The 23,497-nt window shown below is 48.5% G+C and overlaps 1 protein-coding gene across 13 annotated transcripts in view; it reads left to right on the top strand.

Moving 5' to 3' along the window:
* Nucleotides 1–23,497, top strand: part of AFAP1L2 (actin filament associated protein 1 like 2) — a 98,924-nt gene that overhangs the window by 42,326 nt on the left and 33,101 nt on the right. For 11 of the 13 annotated variants that reach the window (XM_024755940.1, XM_024755931.1, XM_024755932.1 and 8 more), the window contains exon 2: nt 17,881–18,009. In XM_024755940.1, the coding sequence (XP_024611708.1) occupies nt 17,881–18,009 (129 nt within the window). Of the gene's footprint in view, nt 1–16,991; nt 17,058–17,880; nt 18,010–22,056; nt 22,272–23,497 lie in introns of those variants that run through there. The other 2 variants (XM_024755941.1, XM_024755933.1) reach the window with 2 other exon arrangements.

The raw sequence follows: 23,497 nt of genomic DNA, 5'->3' as shown, positions 1-23,497 counted from the left end.
AAAAAAAAAAAAAACCAAAAAAAAAAAAAAAAAAAAAAAAAAGAAAAAAAAAAAAAACCACATTTGCCAACCAAACCCTTTCCCTTTTTATTACCAGATATAACCTGCCCCTGCCCCCCCACATGAACCCACTCTGGTTGAATAGACTTGCTATGCAGGGTGCAAGGAAAGTCAATTAATTTCCAGAGGACTTCGATGAATAAATACCTCCAGTAGGATCGGTCCATGGACCTTCATTCGGCCCCCTTCCCACCACTTTTCATTTCCCAGTTGCTGTGTTGACAAGTGCAAGGCATGTTTACATGCATGGCTCACAAAATACATTTGAGTGGTGGATTTTTTTTTTATTGGCTAACTTGATTACAAGGCATTTAGTCTTTTTAAAACCAAAAGTCATTTTAAACCCAGTAATAAAGTTGATACTTTTTTGTGTGTGTGTGTGGTACGCGAGCCTCCCAATGCCGTGGCCCCTCCCGTTGCGGAGCACAGGCTCCGGACGCGCAGCCTCACCGGCCATGGATCACGGGCCCAGCCGCTCCGCGGCATGTGGGATCTTCCCGGACCGGGGCACGAACCCGCGTCCCCTGCCTCGGCAGGCGGACTCTCAACCGCTGCGCCACCAGGGAAGCCCAAGTTGATACTCTTTGTAATTTGGCTACTGATGCTTAACAGATATTGCATTAGCAAAATACGTACCACGCAAGAGGTACTGGTAAACTTGTCGGGTGTTTGAATAACTAAATGTCACACACCAGAAACTTTAATAATAGTGGTCTCAGCTCCTGTTGTGAGTCAAATGTATCTCCCGAGTTTTTACTGTTCTCTTTTACTGTTACTGTTCTCATAGGATGTGATTTGGTCATTGGCAACTTGCATGAATAAGGAGGGTTGAAATGGACGAGCAGAGATCTTCTGTATTTATATATAAATCTAGGCAATAATATTCTCTTAGGTATGCCAGTTCTGCTGGACGCTATTTTCAAACGGCTGCAGATTTTCTTCTTCTTCTTTTTTTTTCGTAAGTTGTGCTGTCTGGACATGAAAGAAGAAATTGCAAGGGAGGCCAGCCAAGGTTATGGTGGGAGAGACCAGAGTGATTTGAAAATTCAGATCTGAACGTACTAGCTGTGTGACTGTGGGCAGGTTACTTAACCTCCCTGAGTCTGTTTCTTCATCTAAGGGATAATTCTGTCTACCGTATAGGTTTATTATTAAGAGCTCAGTGTGATAGACTTTGTCAGTCTTTTGGCTGACTTTATTCTTTTTTTTTTTTTTGGGTCATTAGGTTTTTTTTTTTAACATCTTTATTGGGGTATAACTGCTTTACAATGTGACTTTATTCTTAAGAAAAGCAGTTTTCCTCTTTTGGTTTATATTCTTTCTCTTTTACTGGCTTATTATGAATAGCATTTTGTGTTATTTATTTAACTGTAATTCTATCTCCATTGTTCAAGTTTCAGTAGAAAACTGCCCATCATATAATCTCTTAATCCTGGTTGTTGAATTTAGAGTTCATTGCATTTTTGCTTTACTTTACACCAAAGTACGTTCAGAACAATGGTAAGGCAAAAGAAGGCACCTTTATTCCCAGGTTTTTAAAATTAGGCCTTATTTCTAAGTAAGCAACTCCTGAACCAAGTTTGGGATTCAGAGCTAGGATTGTTCTGGAGATGCTGGATGGGACCCCAACAACCAGTTCTGAATGGAAAGGACAGGGATTTTCAGAGCCATGGGCTGGAAGAGGGGCTTCACCCAGGCCCAGCACCATTTAGTCATCAAATGTGTGAACTCCTTTTCAGGTCTGTGCGCCTAACCCGTGCCTAACAGGTACCTACCCAGGTACTTACCAGGTGCAGGGATGCCTACAGTGAACTCCGATGCTTGCACTGTAGAGATCTGGTTTGAGATTTGAGACAGACACAATTTTAGCATTTAGGAGACTTGAAAACACTTAGAAAGTAACTTGTCCAGAGAAACTTAACACGGTGCAAACAGCCCTCACTATGAGTGAATGGAAAATCACTGTGGTGGGAAGGGGAAGAGCGGACTGAGGGATGACTAATTCTAAGATGTCACTGGATACAAGAAGTATCCTCAGTTTAGTAGCGCCGTGCTTGAGGGAGGGAGTAAAGGAAACACTACTGCATTACATGCAAACAGGGTGGCAGCATGCATTCTTGTTTTATGATTTCAAGGAATATATGCAAATTGAAATAGAGAAATAGAAATTTGCCCATTTTTCTCCCGTATTGTATTGCTTAGCATGGCCCTGGCAGAGAGTAGGCACTTAAACTACATTGTAAAAGGACCACTGATGTGTAGCCGGCACTCGGGAAATACTTGCTGAACAGTTAGCATGGGTAGACAGGCCAGGGCGGGGGTGAGATGGGACAGGGCGCACTGCTGGGCTGAAGTGCTGACCATGCCTTAGGGGGCTCTTAAAGCCTGGTTTGAGGGTCAAGGGGATAGTAGTTCAGATAGAGTGTGGGTGTTGCGTTAGAGAACTTGGCTATGGCAGAGAAAAAGTGGCTAAAGACGGTTCCAGGGAGTCTGAGGCTGGGGGCCAGTGTGTTGGAGATGTTGGCACACGGAGATAAGGAGCAGAGAGGTCCCTATGAGATTGGCCAGGGAGGGAAAGGGAGATTTGAAGAGAGAGCCAAATGCAAACTTAAAATGTTCCCCCAAACGGAAACGCTCTGGGAGAGTCAGAAATTGTACATCAGCAGTTTCTTTTGACAAATTTTGTCAAAACAAAAACAATGATCCAACTCAAAACTCTGTGATACCTTTACGTTGTTTATATAACAGGGCTTCAAGGGTTTAATTTAGAATATTTCTGTGATGAATATCTGGCCCTTGTTCATGTAAACAAAGAACAGCCTGGACCGAGGAACCGAATCTTTTCCATCCGGGTCACAGCAGCTGTTTTTCTGTGGAGAGAACTTCTCTCTTCTTGCCCCTCTCACTTTGGTGAATCGCAACCAATACATTTAGAATTTTCTGGGGCCTTCTCTGCCACTCCCGTGCAACTCTCATTAAAGAATGACCCTTATGCTTTCCTTTACTCTCTAGGATACAAAACTACTTGAATTTAGGTTTAGAAAGCCTAGGGCAGATATAGGAAATTTAGCTTTCTACAAACTGACCGTATGACCTTGGCAAAGTCCCTTTCTCTCTCTGAACGTTGTTTTGTTTCCATCCGAGGGATAACTTTTTTCTTGCTTTCAAAATGCTCCGAGTCTATGATAGACATTTTATTTTATTTATTTATTTTCTGGCGGTACGTGGGCCTCTCACTGTTGCGGCCTCTCCCATTGCGGAGCACAGGCTCCGAACCCGCAGGCTCCGCGGCATGTGGGATCTTCCCGGACCGGGGCACGAACCCGTGTCCCCTGCATCGGCAGGTGGACTCTCAGCCACTGCACCACCAGGGAAGCCCCATGAGGTCGTTTTTAAAAATTGGAAAATTAAAAGTCAATTTCGAGGCAGAAGAAGGAAAAAGGTCCTGAGAATCCCTACATAGGTCCACAGTTTTCTTGCTTCAATTCCCAAATCCCCAAACTTGGAAAGCCAGGAGTTTTTTGGTAAGGTTGGAACAAATTAATATGAAGGCATCTGAAATGATGTGAGGGGATATGTAATCTATCAAGCCCACTTAGCTTGAATGTTTGTGTATTTTGCTATAGAAATGTTAATGAGTTTTATTCCTGAGTGTTTCCCCAGACCTTATGCACCAGGTTCCTTTTCTAGAATTTAAAACGTACAGACTTTCAAAACAACTCTGCCTTTGTGGGTTTCAGATAAGAGATCATGGGCCTACAGTAGTGTTTTTCAGACCTTTTGATTGTGACCGTGGTAAGAAATGTATTTTACGTTGTATGCCAGGACATACATCTAAAAACAAAAGTTTTATGAAAGATTACACTCCTTTACTAGATGCTATGCATCCTGATATTTCCTACTACGTTTTTTTTCGAGCTGCTGGTAACTCACAGAGTTGACAGCATAGCCCACTAAAGGGTCGTGTCCAGTTTGAAAAGCACTGCTGTGGGCCCTGTCCTGGGGACCGTGGAGAGCAGCACAGGGGCATGGACACCAGTCAGAAAAGAGAGGAGCTGGGTTCCTGGCTGGGAAGCAACCCCCCGCCACCTGTCCCTAGGCCTGATGCTTCTTGTGGTTTAAACAGACCATCACAGCCATGCCCTCAGTGTTTGTGGGCCATCGTCAGCTGTTTTTCTGGTGGTTTGGGCACCATGTTTGTCATCCAAGAAAATTACCTGGCTTTGTGCTTGGACGTTTCAAAGGGAGCAGGAAATTAAGATTACTATTGGACCATTTTATAGCTTTGGGAAATTGAGGTATGCCTCGTAAAGGGGGTGGTTTACATGAAGCCACCATTTGTTCAAACTTCACTTACATATGAATAAGGACTTTCTGGTCATTGGTGACTAAAACCCAGCTTACGTGAAAAAGGTTCATGTAGTTGTCAAGTTCAAAGGTAGCTTCAGGCACGGCTGGACCTAGGAACTCTAGCAATGTGGGGAGGGCTCTGTCTCTTTCTCTAGTTCTCAGCTTTCCTCCCCTCTGAGCACTGGCTTCATCTTCAGACTGGGAAGGTGGCGTGGAGGATGGAGAGTCGACTGCAGCTCCAAGTATATATCCTCGTGGTTTATAATCTGAAGACAGGAAAGGCCTCTTTCTCCCAAAGCCAGTAGAGCAAATCCTAGGGGAAATTCTGGTCTTGCTTGAACCCATCGCTGGGGCCTAAAGAATGGCCGGTCCTCAGCTACATCCCCACCTCCCATGGCTCAGGCGGGGCCCGCCAGATCTGAACTGTATGGAACGGGTCCTCCCATTCCCAAAAGAAGGGGAAAAGAATGCTAAGTATACCAAAATAATTAATTTCCATTCATTATCGATTCCTAATTCCTGCAGCGCTGCTAAAGGGACCGATTCCAAGTTGATGAGGTTCACGTAACGGGAGTATATGCAGCTCTCTGTCTGATTATCAGTTCTCGTCCATTAGAGATGTTCTATCAGCAGAGGCAGGACTGGTCTAGCTAAAGAGCTGTCTGTTCAGAACTGCTGGCTTTATTAAAGTTGCTCCTTTGTGTGGACTTTTGCTTCTCCAGTCCTCCTAGAATTAAGGACCATTTTAGGCAGACCCTTTCTTGTGCTCTCCCACAACTGAACAACCCCAGCCCCTCCCATTTCTGTTCCATCCTATGGGTCTGGGGAGTCAGGTTTGGAGGTTTGGGGATGGCATGCTCTCTCCAGCTCTTTTGCTCCCTGAGCCAAGAGTTGCAGCTGCCACCATTGTTTCTCCCATCAGCCTGCCTTGGAGGGCTTGGCTGTCTTGAAATCTGTCAGCTCTGCCTGGAATAAGTGAAGGTCTTCTTTCAGGTCCTTCCATATCCCCAATGCCATGCCCTGCTCTGCTTCTGCCCTCTGGGCCTTTGGAATTTCCCTTTCAGTTTTCCTTCTGCTGGTATTCCTAAGGCTGGCAGGAATTTATCTTTACTGCCCTTTGCCCATGTATCTCTGCCCTCATCCCAGGCCTTGGTGACATTTTATCTCAGGCTTCTCAAGGTGCTTTTTTTCCTGGATCTTTCCCCACACTTTGCTTTCATTAGAATGTTTTTTAATTCTACTCTCTGGAGTAATAAGCAAATCCTTACCACTGTAAAGTAGACTCAGGTTAATGGAGTAAACTCTAGGCATGCGGCCAGAAGGCCCTGTTGATTCTGAGCTCTGGTGTTTACATTGTGGCCCTCCTTTGGCCTCAGGTCTCCCCTCTGTGAAATGGGGATGATAATGTCTACCCCACAGGATGAACTGAAATTGTGTATGCAGACTGCCCAGCCCAGATTCCAGGCTCAAAAACTGTGCTGTGGTAGCTGACTCTCCATTTGCAAGCAAGGGAGAACCCAGCTCAATCTGGCTTAATCAAAAAATGGGAAGTCCTGGCTGCACAAAACTGAGCGGTATAGGAAAAGGCTTGTTTGAGTCGGAGTTTGAAAGGTCAGAGTCTCCAGGCTCTGTTTTCTTTCCTTGGGAGACTGTGCCTGGAGATGGCCAAAGTGGCCCCGGGCTGACATTCCAGCAGCTCGGAGACCAAGAGGTAGTTCTAGGAAGAGTCCCACGGCTGCCGCTCATTGGCTTGGATCTCATCATGAGTCCATCCCTAAGCCAATCACTGTGGCTAAGGGGATGAAACCCTTTGGCTAACTCCAGGGTCATGTAGCTGCCATGGAGTCGGGGGTGGGGCTTCTAGTCCCGCCCAAGCTGCAAACACAGCTGGGTAAAAGGGTTTCCCAAAGAGAAATTGGGTACAAATAAGAAGGGCAAGTAGATGCTGGGGAAGGGGGAAAAACAGCAGATAGGATCCACTGCACACGCTCATGGGCTGTCCCTTCTGAGGCAACGTTTTTAGTGGTGGTGTGCTCTTTGCCCATAGGAACGTTGCCTGGGTTGCTATAAAGGCAGGTAGGGAGGGTGGTGCTGCAGGGTCAGGGGTTAGATGGGCAGAGGGTGGAAAAGAAGCACAGGACCTGGTAGCCACTTCTCAATTCACAGCCTGCCATTGACTCTTGTTCTGCACATGCGTATCTGGTATGGAGACCTGGGCTGGGGAGCTACAGGAAGCTTGGAAAACCTGCACTTATTTATTTTCAACATTATGTGTTTCTAGGAAGGTGGTTCCTCAGAGGGGCTTAACCGGAATTCCACCCCAGTTACCTTTGCTGCCCTTCTGCCAGGAGACAGTGTAGTAGTCCTGCAAAAACCAAACAGGGATATTTCCAATCACTTTTTTGAAACTTCTACTAAAATTACAATGTATATGTGTGTGAGAGTGTGTGTTTATGGAGGGTCTTCCATATCCATCTTATAGGAGAGATTTAGGTTTTATTTAGCAGCTAACATTTACCTTAGTATATGTACTTTATGGGATTATTTTGTGATCTTTACACCAGTCTTATGAAGTTGGTAGTTATTAACCCCATTTCACAAACGAGGAAACTGAAGCACAGAGAAGTGAATTCAGCTCTCTAAGGCCACACAGCCTGTATATGGTAAAGCCAAGGGTGAGCCACGATTTGGAACTAAGATTTAAGCAAAGGAAATTTGTTTTTTTTTAAAATTTATTTATGTATTTATTTAGGCTGCATTGAGTCTTTGTTGTTGCGTGTGGGCTTTCTCTAGTTGCAGCGAGTGGGGGCTACTCTTCGTTGCAGTATGCGGGCTTCTCAATCCGGTGGCTTCTCTTGCTGTGGAGCACCTCTAGGCACATGGGCTTCAGTAGTTGCGGTGCATGGGCTCAGTAGTTGTGGCTCGTGGGCTCTAGAGCGCAGGCTCAGTAGTCGTGGCGCACGGGCTTAGTTGCTCTGCGGCATGTGGGATCTTCCTCGACCAGGGATTGAACCCGTGACCCCTGCATTGGCAGGCGGATTCTGCACCACTGTGCCACCAGGGAAGTCCCTAAGCAATGGGAAGTTGGAATCTGGTACAGGTGGGAAGGGCATGAAGGACACTGCTTTCTCTGGACCAGGAGCCCAGGGCAAAAGGTACACAACCACCACCCGCAACCTGCCCAGGACATTCCAGCAGTTCAGAGGGAGTGTGAGGGCAGGGGCGAGAAATTCCAGGTTCCAGCAGCCACCAGGGTCTAGGCCAGACAAGGAGGCTGGGGGGCTAGGAGGCCTTTGTCCTCTAGCCCAGCTTCCTTGGAGCCCCAAGGAAGGGCTCTTGCCTGTGTGGGCCAGGGGGACATTGAATCAGGCTGGGGGTAGCCTCCTGCCGGCTGACTCCAAGGTCAAGGGGGTCGTGGTTTTAGATTGCCAGGGCTGATTTTGACCTCTTTCGCGTTGGAGGCCTGAACAGGATGAAGAGGCCCCACTGGCACATCAGCCCAGTGGTGTGTCATTACTTCTGCCAACTGCTGGAAAGAAACAGGAAATCCGAATAGGACAGTGATTATGTTTTCTTTCCATACATTTTTAGTTTGTGTCCTTTTTGTCTAATACAAATAGCAAGTGAATAAGGACAAACCTAAATTTGCAGCCAAAACCGAAAGCATACCAGCCCCTCAGCAGTGTCTTCTCTTCATGGAATAACTCGCTGCTCTTTTGTGTTGAGGAAAAGGGGAGGGTGTAAAGCAGGAATGAAAAATTTCCCAGAACCCCTCCACCGAGAGATAACCACTGTTATTTTCCAGCCTTCTTTTTTTTTTTTCTGTTAGACACAGTACTTCCCAAACTTCCAAAGTGAACTTGAGTGACCCCTGACAGCCTCTTGTTCAGAGACTGAAATGGTTTGTGCCAGCTGCTGTGGGACTTGCCATGCGGGGAGCCACCCAGCTGAACCTCTGCGCCTCCCACCCGCATAACTGAGTCTGAATGAAGCCACTCTTCTGGCAGATTGCATTTAAGGAATGTCCTAACTGAGCCCGGGGACAAAGGCCCCCTGGGCCCCAAAGCCTCTTTGTCTGGCCTGGACCCTGGTGGCTGCTAGAACCTGGGGTGCCTCGCTCTGGCCCTCCTGCGCCCCTTGAACTGCTGGAGTGCCCTGGGGGTCGAACTCCTTTGGCCCTGGGTTCCTGGTCTCCAGGGGAACCTCCATGCCCCTCCCACTGCACCCTTGAGTAAGTTCTCCCACCAGAGTGCTGCCCAGGTGTGAGATATGTCCGCTGCTGGGGGCTGTCTCTGGATGGTCCTTCCAGAGCTGTTAGCTGTGGGGACCTGAACTGTGGTCTGTCGCCCCTGGCCTGTCTTGTAATCCTTTTACTACAAGACAGTTCAGGAGAAGCCTTCCTTAGGCCGTGTGTGTGTCTGTGTCTGTGTCTGTGTGTGTGTGCGTGTGTGAGTGTGAGTATGGAAGCCTTATGCTCAGCAGATGTTTTCCAAGCACTGACTTTAGAGCAAAGCACTGTTTAAGCACAGTGGGGGAAACCAAACCGGAAGATGTGGTCCCTACCTACACAGAACCTTCAACTTAACTAGGGACCAAGGACTTGCGTTCATGGGACAAATAGAAAATAAAGATGGGCGAATCACCAAGTGATAGTCCCCGTGCTGTTGGACTGGATGGACAGGTGGTGCTTCTGGGCAGGCTGAGGCAGAGAAGAAGTGGCCCTTGGCAGGCGCCTGGCCTCTCTTCCTCTCTGTGCTTGGTTTGATGTCTTTGGTGGTTAGTATGTGAAATTTCTGAGGGGCCCTATCTGAGCGGCTCTGGTTCCAGTTGGCTTCATAGCTGGGGTTGGAATTCTGCTCTTGGGGAGGTTTGTTCCATCTGAGAGGTCACCAGTGAGCAACTTGAGTTGTTTTTCCAGTAGTGCAAGCCACAGCAAAGCGTCTGTCCCATCTCTTCAAGCCCGCACAGATGATCTGGGAATGCAGAGGGCGGCCTCTTCTTGGGGATGTGTTTTAAGTGATGAGACTCCAAGATAGGTGAGAAAAAGCAGATCTTGCAAAAATGATGACAGACTGACCTTGAAGGTCAGACTCAGCAGGGAGAAGCGCAGTCACAGCGCTGGTAAATGGAGCACAGCCCTCCCCCCTCGCCATTTCTTGGAGATGGAAATAAAGAAAAACTCCTGGAGTATTTATCCTGGAGAAAGTTATTTACGTTTCTGGCTCAGTCTCCTGAGGTCCAGGCAGGCGGGATCAATGACAGCCCACCGGAGGAGTAGCCTGCAAATCTTTGGGGTGCGGATTACCAGTGATAAGAGTTCCCACTTGTTTAAGCAGGACAGGGAACTGAGTTCAGTGATGTGTAAACACAGAGGCATCTTGGTTCTTGCCGTCCACACCCTCACTGTCCAGAAGGGAAAAGATGTTAGGAGGAAAAGAAAGGTATTTTCAAATGTATCTGACTGGATATGACAAGCGTGAACTTAAAAAGTTCTCCGTGTGGAGTCAGAATCGAGTTATGTAGCAGCACTGTGGAAACTTGATTTTTAAGAACTCATGAGTAATTTTGTAAAGTAAAAAGACTTTTCATGAAGCAATCATCACACCTTTATCTCTGTGGTTCATCACCTTGACTGCAGAGTAGAATCACCTGGGAAGCTTTGAAAACTCCTGAGGACCAGACCACACCCAGAGCAATTACAGCAGGAGCTCTGGGGGTGGACCCAGGCATCAGGAATTTTTTTTAAGTCCCCAGTTGATTCCAATAGGCAGCCTTTGCTGAGAGGCACCACTTTATCTTTTGTATGCATGGCCCTGAGTGGTCTTCCATTCGGTGTCCTGAAAGCAGGAGTGCCCTTGAAAGTCAGCAGGAGGGTGCCTTCAAAAGCATGAGAAACTGGGGTGAGGACACAGGAACCTGCTGTGTCTGTGCAGAAGCACCCAGCAGAGACCTCTTAATATATGGAGACATATGGGCCTCCTCCAGCCGTAGGATGGAATACTACACAGCAGTCAAAAGGAACAAACTTCTCATACATGTAACAACAATGGATGAATCTCAAATGCCTTATGTTCAGTAAAAGGAGCCAGACTCCAGAGGTTCTGCAGGGTGCCAGGGCCTGGGAGTGGAGAAGGGGTCACCTGCAGAAGGGCACAAAGGAACTTTTTGGGTGATGGAATTGTTCTGTATCTTGATTGTGGTGGTAGTTGCCACAGCTGAGTGTGTTGGTCAAAACACTAGATTTTTATACAGTAAAAACAGAGGATGTTGCTGTATGTAAGTTATAGCCCAATTAAAAATTATTTTTGTTTAAAAAAACCCACTTCCTCATTAATGATGAAGGGACAAACAGAATGTGGTATATCCATACAAGGGAACATTATTCAGCCATAAGAAGGAATGAAATACCATACATGCTACGGCATGGATGAACCTTGAAATCATGGTGCATCGTGAAAGAAGCCAGGCTCAAAAGGCTACATATTATATGATTCCATTTACATGAAATATTCAGAATCGGCAAACCTACAGAGTCAGAAAGCAGATTTGTGCTTGCCACAAATCTGGGGGAGGAAAGAATGGAGAGCGACAACCTAATGAGTTTATGTTTCAGGTGATGAAAAAGTTCTGGAACTAGGTAGCGGTGGTGATGGTTGCGTGGCATTGTAACACTGAGCTGTAAGCTTTAAAGTGGCCAAAGTGGTAAATTAATGTGAAGTTATGTGTGTATTACCGCCATAAAAAAAGAAAGACCCACTTCCTGCCAACCTGCCTGGCACGTACCCATCGGTACATCGGGTACTTGGTAAAGGCTGACTTGGCATTTGGCACTTTTAGAGAAAGGGGGATTGGGCCTCCTAAAAGTGGGGGGAGGTCTCCTTTTAGGTGGAGTAAAGGGGCATGTTTTCCAAAAGCTCGTTCTCGAGAACTTGACGGTTCTCTATGACCAGGATGAATCTACTGGCATTTTCTGCTCCTCATTGCAACCCACCTGATGCTGTTGCATGTCGCAGAAACTTTCACCAGCTTCATAACTTTGGTTGGTGCCCAGCAGTCGGGTTCATGCAAATAATATGCCCTGGGCTCAGTGTTCGGAACCCCGTTGGGGCAGGGAGGGGGATGCGTGTCTTTATACTTAAAAGAACAGGTCTGCTTAGTTTCACGTTTGGAAGGAAAATCACCCTCAATCATGGGTCTTCAGCAAACGCAGCTGAATAAACAAAACTGTGTGTGTAAAACAGCAGGGGAATCACGAGAAGCAGCTTTTTTGGCATGTTGGGAAGACGTTTATGGTTGGGAACCTAGTGACCAAAAAGCAGGACTGCCTCAGGATGAGAAAAACTGGGGGAGGAGGTCATCTGGAGGCAGAGCTTTGCCGGGGCCGAGGGCGATGAATCGAGCAGTTGACCCGTCCAGCTCTGCGTGGGCCTTGCAAGTCCTGAACAAGAATCTTATTGATGATTTGTCAGCCCGTGAGCAGACAACTCTGAACTTTAACAGAGCCAGGATGGAAAGCCTGCACAAGGGCCTACAGTTTCCACGATGAACAGCACACTTATTTTCCCCTCCCTCCGCTGGAGGTTGAGGAAGAGACCAAAATGAGCAATGTGGGGGTGATGGGGGAAGGGAATTGGGACAAGTGCGTTCCAGAGCCTCAGTGAAATGGCCACATTCCTCCCAGGGATGGCCCGTCCCTCCGAGCTCTAAGGGCTTTAAAATGTCACCAGGGTTGGCGCAAGTTGGGGCCATGCTTTTATTATTCCCAAGAGCCTGAGCTCTCGGTTTCCCCTGCTTTCCCAAAGTTTGCTTCGCGCCACTTGGCTTTGATGAAAGGCCTACGTGAATACCTGCTTGCGCTAACTGAAATCCATCCAGAGAGGAGCTTCATTTTTCCAGAAGAAGACAGTAGCTGCTTCACTTTATTTCTTGTCAGGTTACGAGAGTTTTCACAGGGACGCTGTCCTTTGGGCTAGCGGGGGAACCTGTAGCCGGACCCCAGGGGGTATGATGGCAGGAGCATCACTGACCTCTGATGTGCTTAGCGCCTTGTCAGAGGCCCAAACCTACGAAGGCTGACCCTTGTCCAGAAAGGGCTCAGGCCTAGCCCAGAATACAGACCTGGCACAGACTGAGACAACTGAGAACAACTGACTTTGACAGTGAGGGATCTAGGGAAGAGCTGGCAAGAGAGCTGAGTGTCCTCGGTCATGGGTGTGGCTCTGTGGAGTCGGGGCCTGGACGGAGCTTGAAGGATGATGTGGATCCAGAGAGGAAGGGAAATGACCTCTGGGTTTCGTGACTCCCTCTGCTTCCCGGTCCTGCGTTTCTTCAACCCTGGTGCGTACCCTTCACCTGACTCAGCTGTTTTAGAGGAAAAGGAGGGTATCTGCTTCCTCAGCACTCCCCCTCTTCCCATCTTTCCCATCGGCCTAGCCCATCAGTTCCCCAGCAGCAGGGAGCACAGATGCCCAGTTAACTGCAGTGTCCTCAGGCCTGTGTGTCTGACGGTATTCCGCAGCTCTCAGCCACCCGTGGGCATCTTCTCTTACAGTCTCCACATCTAATGGCCCATGGCTGCTACCTGTCACGTGTCTCAAGTCCAACCCCTCCATCCCATCCCCTGCTACCTTGGGAAGCAGAGGCCATGATCGGGGTCAACCTCTCTGACTTCCCCAGGGCGGTCGGCAGACAGCAAGTACTTGGACTTGTTCACAGTTGGACTTGAACCCCAGTGCCGCTGTTAACGGCAGATGCGACAGAGTTAGGTTGTAATCCAGGCTCAAGAGCCCATTCCCCCCACTGTGCACTTGCAGAGTGCTCGGGAGAATTGGAGGTGGTGGGGTGCAGCGCCCTGCATGGCCCCAGCCGCTGTGATTGGGTGACACCCTCATCTTCCTCAGCTGAGCTAATGCAGTCGTCTCACTGGCCTCCCTGCCTCCCCTTCCTGTCCCCTGGTCCCCTTCCACCGTCCTCCCCACAGCTGGCAGAGCTAGCCTGCTTGAATAGCAGCATAGCATGGCCTCCTCCACTGCATTGCCCAGAAGCCCTGCAGGGTGAGGCACGAACTCCCTAGCAAAGCAAATAAAGCCCTTATGATCTGCCCACAGGATCTAAGTCTGCACTTCTGGCCGCAGAGCCCACTTTCTCTCCTTCGTGGCCCACCCACCCTGCCCCCATGCTCTGGGTGCCCTGATACACAGAGCTACTCGTGGTTTCTCAGACACCCCGTGTGCTTTCAGCATCTGAGTCTTCTTCTGAGCATCATTCCCTTTTCCTGAAATGCCTCTGCCTCTTCCTGGTGAGCTCCTATTCATCCGCAATGGCCAGCTTATAAATTCCTCTCCCTGATAACCCCGAAGTTTGTCTCTTTCCTCGGTGCATTCCTGATCCTTGGAGTTGTCCCTGGATCACTTCTCTCCTGTGTATTCACTGGTGCCCTATTTCCAGGAATGGGGCTCCTGGAAGTGCAAGGGACCCCATCAGGGTCACCTTTGTCTCCCCAGAGCCAGGCATTGATGCTTTTCATCCTTTGGCTTGGTATGTATCTGCTCACATAAAAATAAACAAGGCTGTTTTCCAGGAATCAGGCAGCTTTTGGGAATAGCTGAGGATGTGGAAACAAGAGACACTTAAAGTTCTCGTGTTTTTTCTTTGTTAGCAGGGGTAGCAGCAGTTACAGCTCAGTGGAGTTCAGAAGGTCAGGAAAAATGCAGCTTGAGATCCTAGTTGTTTTGCAAGGCCCTTTCACTTTCCTTATCCACTGTAGCTGAGTTCAAGCCTCAGGGTCATTTATCCTTTGTTTTTCCCCAGTTTGACTTCTTTTTTTTTTTCTAGTGTCTCATTTTAATTCACTTGTTTCTTTTTTTTTTTTTAATTGTACTTATTTATTTTTGGCTGCGTTGGGTCTTTGTTGCTGTGTGCAGGCTTTTCTCTAGTTGTGGCGAGCGGGGGCTACTCTTCGTTGCGGTGCGCGGGCTTCTCATTGCGGTGGCTTCTCTTGTCGCGGAGCACGGGCTCTAGGCGCGTGGGCTTCAGTAGTTGTGGCACACGGGCTCAGTAGTTGTGGCTCGCCGACTCTAGAGCGCAGGCTCAGTAGTTGTGGCACACGGGCTTAGTTGCTCCGTGGCATGTGGGATCTTCCTCGACCAGGGCTCGAACCCGTGCCCCCTGCATTGGCAGGCGGATTCTTAACCACTGCGCCACCAGGGAAGTCCCCCAGTTTGACTTCTTTAAGCTCATTGCTTTCAGCCTGTTGAGTTTCTGCAGCCAACTGGAAACTCATGAATAACTGTTCAAAATCAAACAAAACCAAACAAAAAACAACCTAAGGCCTTACTCTACGAGGGCCTCTTCCCAGAAACCTTCCAGCCTTAAACCTATCGTCTCATATCAGCTGCGAGACTCTTGACTCTTTTGTGGTGCGCCCTGGTCTGTTAATCACTTCACCTGTGCTCGTCTTGTCCCGCCAACAAGCCTGCAAAAGGCAGGAGCCACGCCATCCAGGTCTCCTTTCCAGTTTCCCAGTAAGTTGAGGCTGAGGGCCCAGCTGAGTGCTGGGCACACTGTGGGGTCTCGCCGGATGCTGATTCGGTGGGCTCTGGGGGCTTTTGCTGGTGCTCTTTCAAAATTCACTGTGTTAAGAGTTTAATCAATTTCAAGTAAACTGGGCAGAAGCCACTGGCCTCTTGGAGATTCCCTGGGGTGTTCTTCTCAATACCCAAGGACGGGGCAGGAGACTCTGCTGTTGGTCCATGGCTCTTTCCCAAGCAGAACTACCTCATGTGGCTTCTTTCTTGCCTCTCCTTGGCTGTCACTTAACCATCTGCTCATCTCTTCTCGGGCAGAGATGAGGGCATCTTCCGTCCTACCTCTAGGCACACGGGCCAACACGTACCACATGCAGCATTTGGGCCGCTGGCTATGTGAAGGTGTCTTTTACCTTCACTTGGCTTTTGACAAGCCAGAGGGGAAGTGACACGTGGACTTCTGTGGGACCCGCTTGATTCTTCATCCTTTACCAGGACACTGAAAAGGGAGAGAGGCGGTTTCTCTGCTGTTTCTCTCTGCAGGGGGAGAGCGCTCTGACCTACGACAGGCGGCACCCACTCATCTGAGCCAGCAGGCTGTTTGACCTGACAGTCACATGCGCTGGTACTGTTATCACTGCTCTCTTCCGAAATAAGCATCCTCATTCCCCGTTCCCTTCCTCCAACTCTCTCCCGGTCAGTGGCAATATTCATTCCAGGGAGTTTGGTTTTTCAGGAATGGAGTCAGAGGCTACTACCCCACTGAGAGCCAAGGGGGTGTTTGAACAGAAATAGGACGCTGGGCTCTCCCTTAGAGCCAGGGGAGTATAAGGGCTTCTATAATGAGGGGGTTAGGGGATAGTCAGGGGCTCTGGTTCAGTTCTGGGGCGCCAGGCCTTTGGGGGATGCTGGAAGAAGGCCCTACATGGAGGCATCAGGTGGGGTGTTTGCCTTGGAGTCAGGCGGCAAACCTAGCTCTCTGTCATGGGCCATGTGGGCCGTTATGGGTCTTCTCTGGGCCACCAGGTCCACATCTGCAAAATAGGCATAATGTTGCTTACCTCCTAGAGTTCTTGTGAGCTGGTAGGTACCTGATAACTTCATTCATTTATTCATTATTTCCATAAACATTCATTCAACGCTTATAACAGCGTGAGGTGCCAAAGATGCAAGACAGGTGTGGTTCTGACTCTCACTGAGCTAACAGACTAGACCAGGATGAGAAAGACAAAAATACACACTAAAAATGAGCAAATAAATAAAACTGTTATTCATTGTTGATATTGTTCATTTTTAAATCTTATTTAAAAAATACTGTGTATTCAAAAAATATTGTATATTCATATTGCTAGTAAGTTGTGATTAGGGCTATGAAAGCAGGAGATAGATGCCGAGTTAGAAAATGATAAGAAATATCTAGTATGGAGAAGGTGGTCAGGGAGGGCTGCTCCGAGGAGGTGACCTTCCTTTCCTTCCTCTCCCTTACATGGTGGGGTAGGGAATGTTACAATGCAAGGTTTTGGGTTTTCTCTGAAGAGGAGCTTAGAGACGAATGCTACTGGTGGAGAGTAAGAAATGACTAATGATGTCACAGGATGGGAGGAGACGATGATGACAAAGCTCTTTGTGTGGTTAGCATAGCATTTCACAAGCATGGCTGTGAAGAGCTTCACAGATTTTGTCTTTTACACCAACCTTGTGAGATGGGCAGGGCCCACACAGTCTTCTCCACTTTACAGATGAGGGAATGAGCTTGGAGAGATGGTGTGACCGCTCAGAGTTCCAGCAGCAGGTGGTGGAGGGCGGCTCTGGGCGTCTTGGCGGCTGTCTTGGAAGGAGGGCCCTCAGTTGTGGCCCCTAGCGTTACATTTAGACCCATGCTTCTCAGCGCTGGCTGCATATTGGAATCACCTGAGGAGGTTTAAGACCTAATAACTCCTGGGTCTCACTCCCAGAGATCCTGATATCATCAGTCTGGGTGCGGCTTAGACATCAGGAGTTTTAAAATCTCTCCACGTGATTCCAGTGCAGCCAGGGTTGGAAAGCATTGTTTAGACCCTCAAGGAGCTGCTGCCATTGACGAGCACGTTCTGGAGAGCCAGCTGGGCAGGGAGCGCCGAGGTGAGGACCCCAGCAGGGAATGCCGCAACCTGTTCTTAATAGAGATTTATGTCATTAACAATAAGAACAACAACAGTAACGGGGAAGGCCCTGCACCTAGACTGCTGCCCGCTGCACTGATGTTTCTGCAGTGTACTTCCAGCGAGGAATTGGCCAGTGCTTCTGTAACAGTGGCCCTTGAGAGAGGCGTATTTGACAACCAGATCCGAGGCACCACAGCCCTTAACCAGCTTGGGAGTGACGCTGGCCTAGTGGCAACTGAAGTGGCTCAGTCACTGAAGAATCTCAGGGAAAGGTTTCGTTTGTCCAAGTGTGGCTTTTGATAGGTTGTCCATATTCCTGCGGGGACAGAGTAATCACTGTTTCATCTCCCTGAAGTGACTCTGTGTTTCCCCATGCTTGGGGAAAGGATTAACAACTGGGTCAACCACAGCATTTCTTTTGACGGTTGCGGGTCTGATCTGTGTTCAAGTTCCCCAGACACTGAGCTGCTTTGATTGACCTTTATTAGGGATAAAATCCTGTTTCCAGATTCTCACAGCCTGATAGACTTGATTGGACCACCTTGGCCACTGTCACTCCAGCAAATGGTAGCCCCGCAGCTTTGGCCGAGGTTGTCCATCTCGAAGCCAAGGGCCTGATTGCCTCTCCCCAGCGACGCTGGCACTGGGAATTGCACCTGTTGGCTGGGCCTCACCCTGGACCCCTCCCCTCAAGACCGGAGGGTCCGTCATGGGATGTTGTGGGATTGGAGGTGTGTCTGAGCTGGGCCTTTGGAGAGAAGGCGGCTGCTATAAGGGATTCTTCTGTTTTCTGTCTCTAGCCCTGGAGCAGCTGCTGACAGAGCTGGATGACTTCCTCAGGATTCTTGACCAAGAGAACCTGAGCAGCACAGCTGTGGTGAAGAAGAGTGGCCTGGCCGAGCTCCTCCGGCTTTACACCAAAAGCAGCAGTGAGTGTGGCCGGGGCCTTAGTAAAGAGGTCCCCGTGGAAGCAGGACGATGGTTGTACGTGTGTTAGAGCTGCCATAATGACACCCCACAGCCTGGGTTGAACAACAGAAATGCACTTTGTCACAGTTCTGGAGGCTAAAAATCAAGATTGGTTCCTTCTGAGGCCTCTCTCCTTGGCATGTAGATGGTCCCCTTCTCCCTGGGTCTTTACACCATCTTTCCTCTGTGTGAATGGCGGTGTCCAAATTTCCTCTTCCTATAAGGACACCATTCATACTGGATCAGGGCCCGCCCCAGTGGCCTCATTTAATGTTAATTACGTCTTTAAAGACACTTTCTCCAAATACAGTCACATTCTGAGGTATTCAGCGTTAGGACTTAATTCATGCATTTTGAGGGGGACACAGTTCAGCCCATAACTATAGGGCAAGAGCGACGGGACGTGTATGGCAGCCCCCGGAGTTTCAGAACACTCAACACAGTAGCCCACGAAGAGCACTTTTCCTTATGGTTGAAAGTAGAGAAGGGATAATAAAGTGGTGTAATCATAGCTAGTGCTTAATTGAGCACGTCCCGCCTGCACACGCATTGCTCGGGCTTTATCTTCAAGACACCCCTGTGGGGTTGGTGCTGTTATTACGGATGAGGAGACTCAGGCCTGGAGAGTGTAAATAACTTGCCCAGTGTCATACAGCCCAAGGGAAAACAGGAAAACATTGTTTTAAGACTTTGTAAATCACAGAACTGTGAGTTCATTGATTTTCTATCTTCTTAATCCAGTCGAGTACACAGATCTTCAGGAGTCAGTTCAGTGAGTTTGTTTGTTTTTTTTTTCTGCGGTACGTGGGCCTCTCACCGTTGTGGCCTCTCCCGTTGCGGAGCGCAGGCTCCGGACGCGCAGGCCCAGCGGCCATGGCTCACGGGCCCAGCCGCTCCGCGGCATGTGGGATCCTCCTGGACCAGGGCACGAACCCGCGTCCCCTGCATCGGCAGGCGGACTCTCAACCCCTGCGCCACCAGGGAAGCCCAGTTCAGTGAGTTTTGACAGCTGTATGCACCTGTGCACCCACCACCCAAACTAAGAACATCTCTATCATCTCAGAAAATTCGCTCTTGCCCCTTCCCAGGGCAAGAATTCCTCCCTAGCCCCACCCCAAGGCAACCATTTTTCAGATTTCTACCACCATTGATTAGCGTTGCCCGTTCTGGAGCTTCCTGTAAATGGAATTGGGTGGTTTGTGCTTTGGGTCTGGCCCCTGTCACTCCATGCTGTGGACTGTATCAGTAGTTCCTTTTATAGCTGAATGGTATTCCCTTCTGCGAATATACTGCAATCTGCTCATCCATTCACTGTTGATGGACATTTGGGTTGTTTGCAGATTTGCGCTAATATGAATAATAAGGCTGCTTTGAACAGCCTTGTACAAGTCTTCAGTGGACATACGGTTTCATTTCTAGCACAGGTGTGGGTTTTTTTTGTTGTTTTTGTTTTTTGCGGTATGCGGGCCTCTCACTGTTGTGGCCTCTCCCGTTGCGGAGCACAGGCTCCGGACACGCAGGCTCAGCGGCCATGGCTCACGGGCCCAGCCGCTCCGTGGCATGTGGGATCTTCCCGGGCCGGGGCACAGACCCGTGTCCCCTGCATCGGCAGGCGGACTCTCAACCACTGCGCCACCAGGGAAGCCCAGGTGTGTTTTTTTTTTAAAGAAACACCTTCTTGTGAAGTCATAACAGTTTAGTCGAGTTTATTTTTATATCGGATGTTTGAGAATTGAAAGTGATATTTTTTTTTTTTTTGCTCACTGCTGTGGCATGTGGGATCTTCCCAGACCAGGGCACGAACCCGTGTCCCCTGCATCGGCAGGCAGACTCTCAACCACTGCGCCACCAGGGAAGCCCCGAAAGTGATATTTTGGGGACAGTAAGAGGACATCTAATCCATCTGTCTCACAGTAGGAATAGCCCAGATCCTTGCCAGGGAGGGAAGTGCACCTTCTTTGGCCATCACAGTCAGGGACTCCTCCATGACATCCAGCCTGCGTCCACTGGGCTACATTTCAAAGTCCCTTTTCCCTTTTTTTTTTTTTTGTTCCCTGTGGAATTAGTTCCTATTGTCTGAATATCAGAGAAGTCATAAAGCTGAAGCATGTTGCTATATGCCCGGCAGCCTTCTCTTCTGTCGGCATAATCTGGCTCCCTTAGCCTTTCATCAGAGGGGTTTTCCGGCAGCCCCTTCATTGCCTTTGAGCTCTACAGGCGCCTCCTAGCTTTGTAGTGAGCATCTGCTGACCTGCCTTGAGTGCTGGTCAGTAGCACTTCAAAGGTGGGATGAGCAGATGGGAAATCCCCATTACAAAGCAGGTAAGTTACAGAGGGATGAATCACTCCACAGAAGGACTCATCCGTGGAATTCTTTAAAGAGCACACTCCCAGGCCATTTAGACGTGCTCCAACCTGAGAATGTTTAATGATAAAGAACACCTTTGTTGGGAATTGAGAAACGCCCCTGTGATGGCGTCTGACCTCTGGTTCTTGGTTCTCACCACTCCATCAGAGCTCCCGGTGTGGGGTCCCCTTTGTGGTCTAGTGTGGTTTCCTGTAGGGTGACCTCTGTTTCACCTTTGATGTGTGTATGTTCTGCTCTCATAAAGTCAGGCTTTCCCCACCCTTGGTCTCTGCAGCTTTTAGGGTTGCAGGAGCTGCTGAGAACAGGTCGGGGGGGCCCCCCGGTGTGAATTGCCCCCAGAGCACACCCAGACCACCGATAAAATGTGCATAGCCGTACCGAGGCCTTTGGCTGTCACTTCTGTTCTCCAGGTCAGTGCCCACGGATGAATAGCCACTGTTTTCGAACTTCCCCTCTGGTCCTCTTTGCACCCTCTCGGATGGCAGAGTGGTTATAACAGCAGCTCACACTTTCTGGGCTCTTACCATTTCCCAGCCTGGTGCTTAACGAATGAAATGACTTGGATTATGTCATCTAACCCCGTCCCAAGGCAATGAGGGAGTTGCTGTCCCCATCTTACCAACAAGGGAACTGAGGTTTGGAAAGTTACTTTAGGCACATGGCCATGCGTGGCAGAGCCCAGGCTTGGGCCTGGGCCAGCAGACCTAACCATTACGCTCCCCTCCTCTCTCCACGGTCCAGATGAGTCTGTACCAGGTTAATTATGCTGCACGGGATAGAATCCAAAGCCCCTTAAATTGAACGCGTTGGTCGTTTTCTCTCAGCTTCCCATGCCTGCCTCACTGTGTATCTTCCAGAAAATTAACTCAGCCTGACGGGACTTACAGGTGGAGGGAGGATGATCATTTCAAGATAGGCTGTGGTCTCCACTGGCTGAGCTGTTGTTTACTTCAACACATTTGGGGCAGAGCATGAGTGTATATGTATATGTGTGTGTGTGTGTGTGTGTGTTTGCACTTTTCAAATGGAATTTTCCATTTTCTGATCTTCAGTATATTACTGAATTTTCCACTCTCTTTGCCTTTTGTCTAGGTGGTAAGGTCAAGACATGGATTGAGGTCTGTTTATTGGGGGCCCGATATTTTTTCCTGTCTTAACCTTGTGGGCCCCCCAGTACCCTGCTCAGAGACTCTGGGAACATTTCAGGGCTGCCCCTGTGATGGGAAATGCTTCAAACGTTCAGTCTATGCAGCTGTAGTAAGAGGGTCCGGGCCCCTCCTCCCTACCCCTTGCCACCACCCTCTTCAGATAAGGGTCGTTCCCCCAGGATCCACACACTTGCTTAAAGCACGATGAGCTCTCCTTTCCACCGTACCTGTAGCTGCTGTCATTTCCCACATACCTGTGCGACTACCCCATCTGGGTCTGCCCCCTCTCCCCCTCACTCCCCCGCCCCCAATCTGGTGGGTTCACAACGGCAGAGACAATGTCTGTTTTGTTCTCTGCTGTATGCCCAGCACCTAGTACAGGGCTGGTGCTCAGTGCATTTCTGAAAATGAATGAGACAATGATGGAAATTCTCCAACCCGAGGCTGCTCCCTCCCAGACCTGGGACAGCTCATCAGGCTTCTCTTTCCAGGGCCAAGTTCACAGGATTGCAGATGGTCCTGGGATCCTCTTACTTACCAACTGGATGGTAGTGGATTAGCAACACTGAGAATCAACACCTAGTCAAGGATGGCCTGCAGAGTGTCCAAGGAGGGAGACGCAGCCTCATGACACGGCCAGTGCCAGCTTTCTCTGCAATTTACAAATCACCGTCTTGTGGGGGAAGCACCTGCTCAGAGTCTAACAGTTAAAACAATAACAATATCTTGCCTTTTCTTTTGTACGGGAGTGTGGGCTTAGTTAACAGTATGAAAAAAGAAAAGAATGTGAAATGAACATTAAACACTATTCACATTCCTTCACTTCCTTTTTTGATCTTTATCGTGTCATCGGGATATTTTCATGTAGCTGTGGTTTGCCTCTGTACTCTGCTTTGCATTATTTTTACATTTAGAATTGCTGCCTGTGCACATTTCCCTATGTTGACAGTTCGCATACTTTTTCTTTCTTTCTTTCTTTTTTTTTTTTGCTTTTCTGAAACACGATCCTTTAACTGTAGTTTTGGGATATCTTTGTAAACAGCAGACATAGAGCTACTTTGTTATTTTTCACAGGTGGGTAGTGTCCATCGATGGATGAACAGTAATGTTCAACCAGCCCCCTATTAGTGGGTATTTAAGTTTTGTTCTTTAAAAAAAAAAAAAAAAACTCATATAATATTGCAGTAAACACCCTCAAATAAAATTTTGTTTACATGCTGGAGTTTATCTTCAAGATAGATTTCTGGCAGCGGAAATGTTGGGTTACGGAATATGAACACTTAAAATTAAATTATCCTCCAAGATCACTTCCAAAATGGTTGTGCCGGTAATCCATTTACTCTTAAAGGTGACCTGCTGTTACCTATGTTGATGTGCCATGGTTTCTTTCACCATTTTCCTATTATTGAGCCTTTGAGTTATTTCCCATGTTTTAGGCTTCTTAATTGAGCTAGATTTTGTATCCAGTCGAGTACACAGATCTTCAGGAGTCAGTTCAGTGAGTTTGTTTTTTTTTTTGGGGGGGTTTTTTTTTTTTTTTGCGGTACGTGGGCCTCTCGCCGTTGTGGCCTCTCCTGTTGCGGAGCACAGACTCTGGACGCGCAGGCTCAGCGGCCATGGCTCACGGGCCCAGCTGCTCCGCGGCATGTGGGATCCTCCTGGACCGGGGCACGAACCTGCGTCCCCTGCATCGGCAGGCGGACTCTCAACCACTGCGCCACCAGGGAAGCCCTAGGCTGTCATTTTTAATCTTTGTTAGTTACAAGGTTACCTTACTTTTTCAAATTCCCTAACGTTTGTGTTTTGTACATTTGAAAATTTCAGTTAGGTAGAATTAGGCAATATTTCATCACAATTATTTTCCATACTATGCAGGCAAGAGAACCAAGGCACACAGGTTAGCTGTTTTGCTCAGAATTACTGTTAATGGCA

This window comes from Neophocaena asiaeorientalis, unplaced genomic scaffold (assembly GCF_003031525.2).
Source record: "Neophocaena asiaeorientalis asiaeorientalis breed wild unplaced genomic scaffold, Neophocaena_asiaeorientalis_V1.1 scaffold85, whole genome shotgun sequence".
Taxonomy (NCBI): domain Eukaryota; kingdom Metazoa; phylum Chordata; class Mammalia; order Artiodactyla; family Phocoenidae; genus Neophocaena; species Neophocaena asiaeorientalis.
The sequence above is the reverse complement of the archived record's forward strand: the minus strand, read 5'-3'. Positions and strand labels throughout refer to the sequence as shown.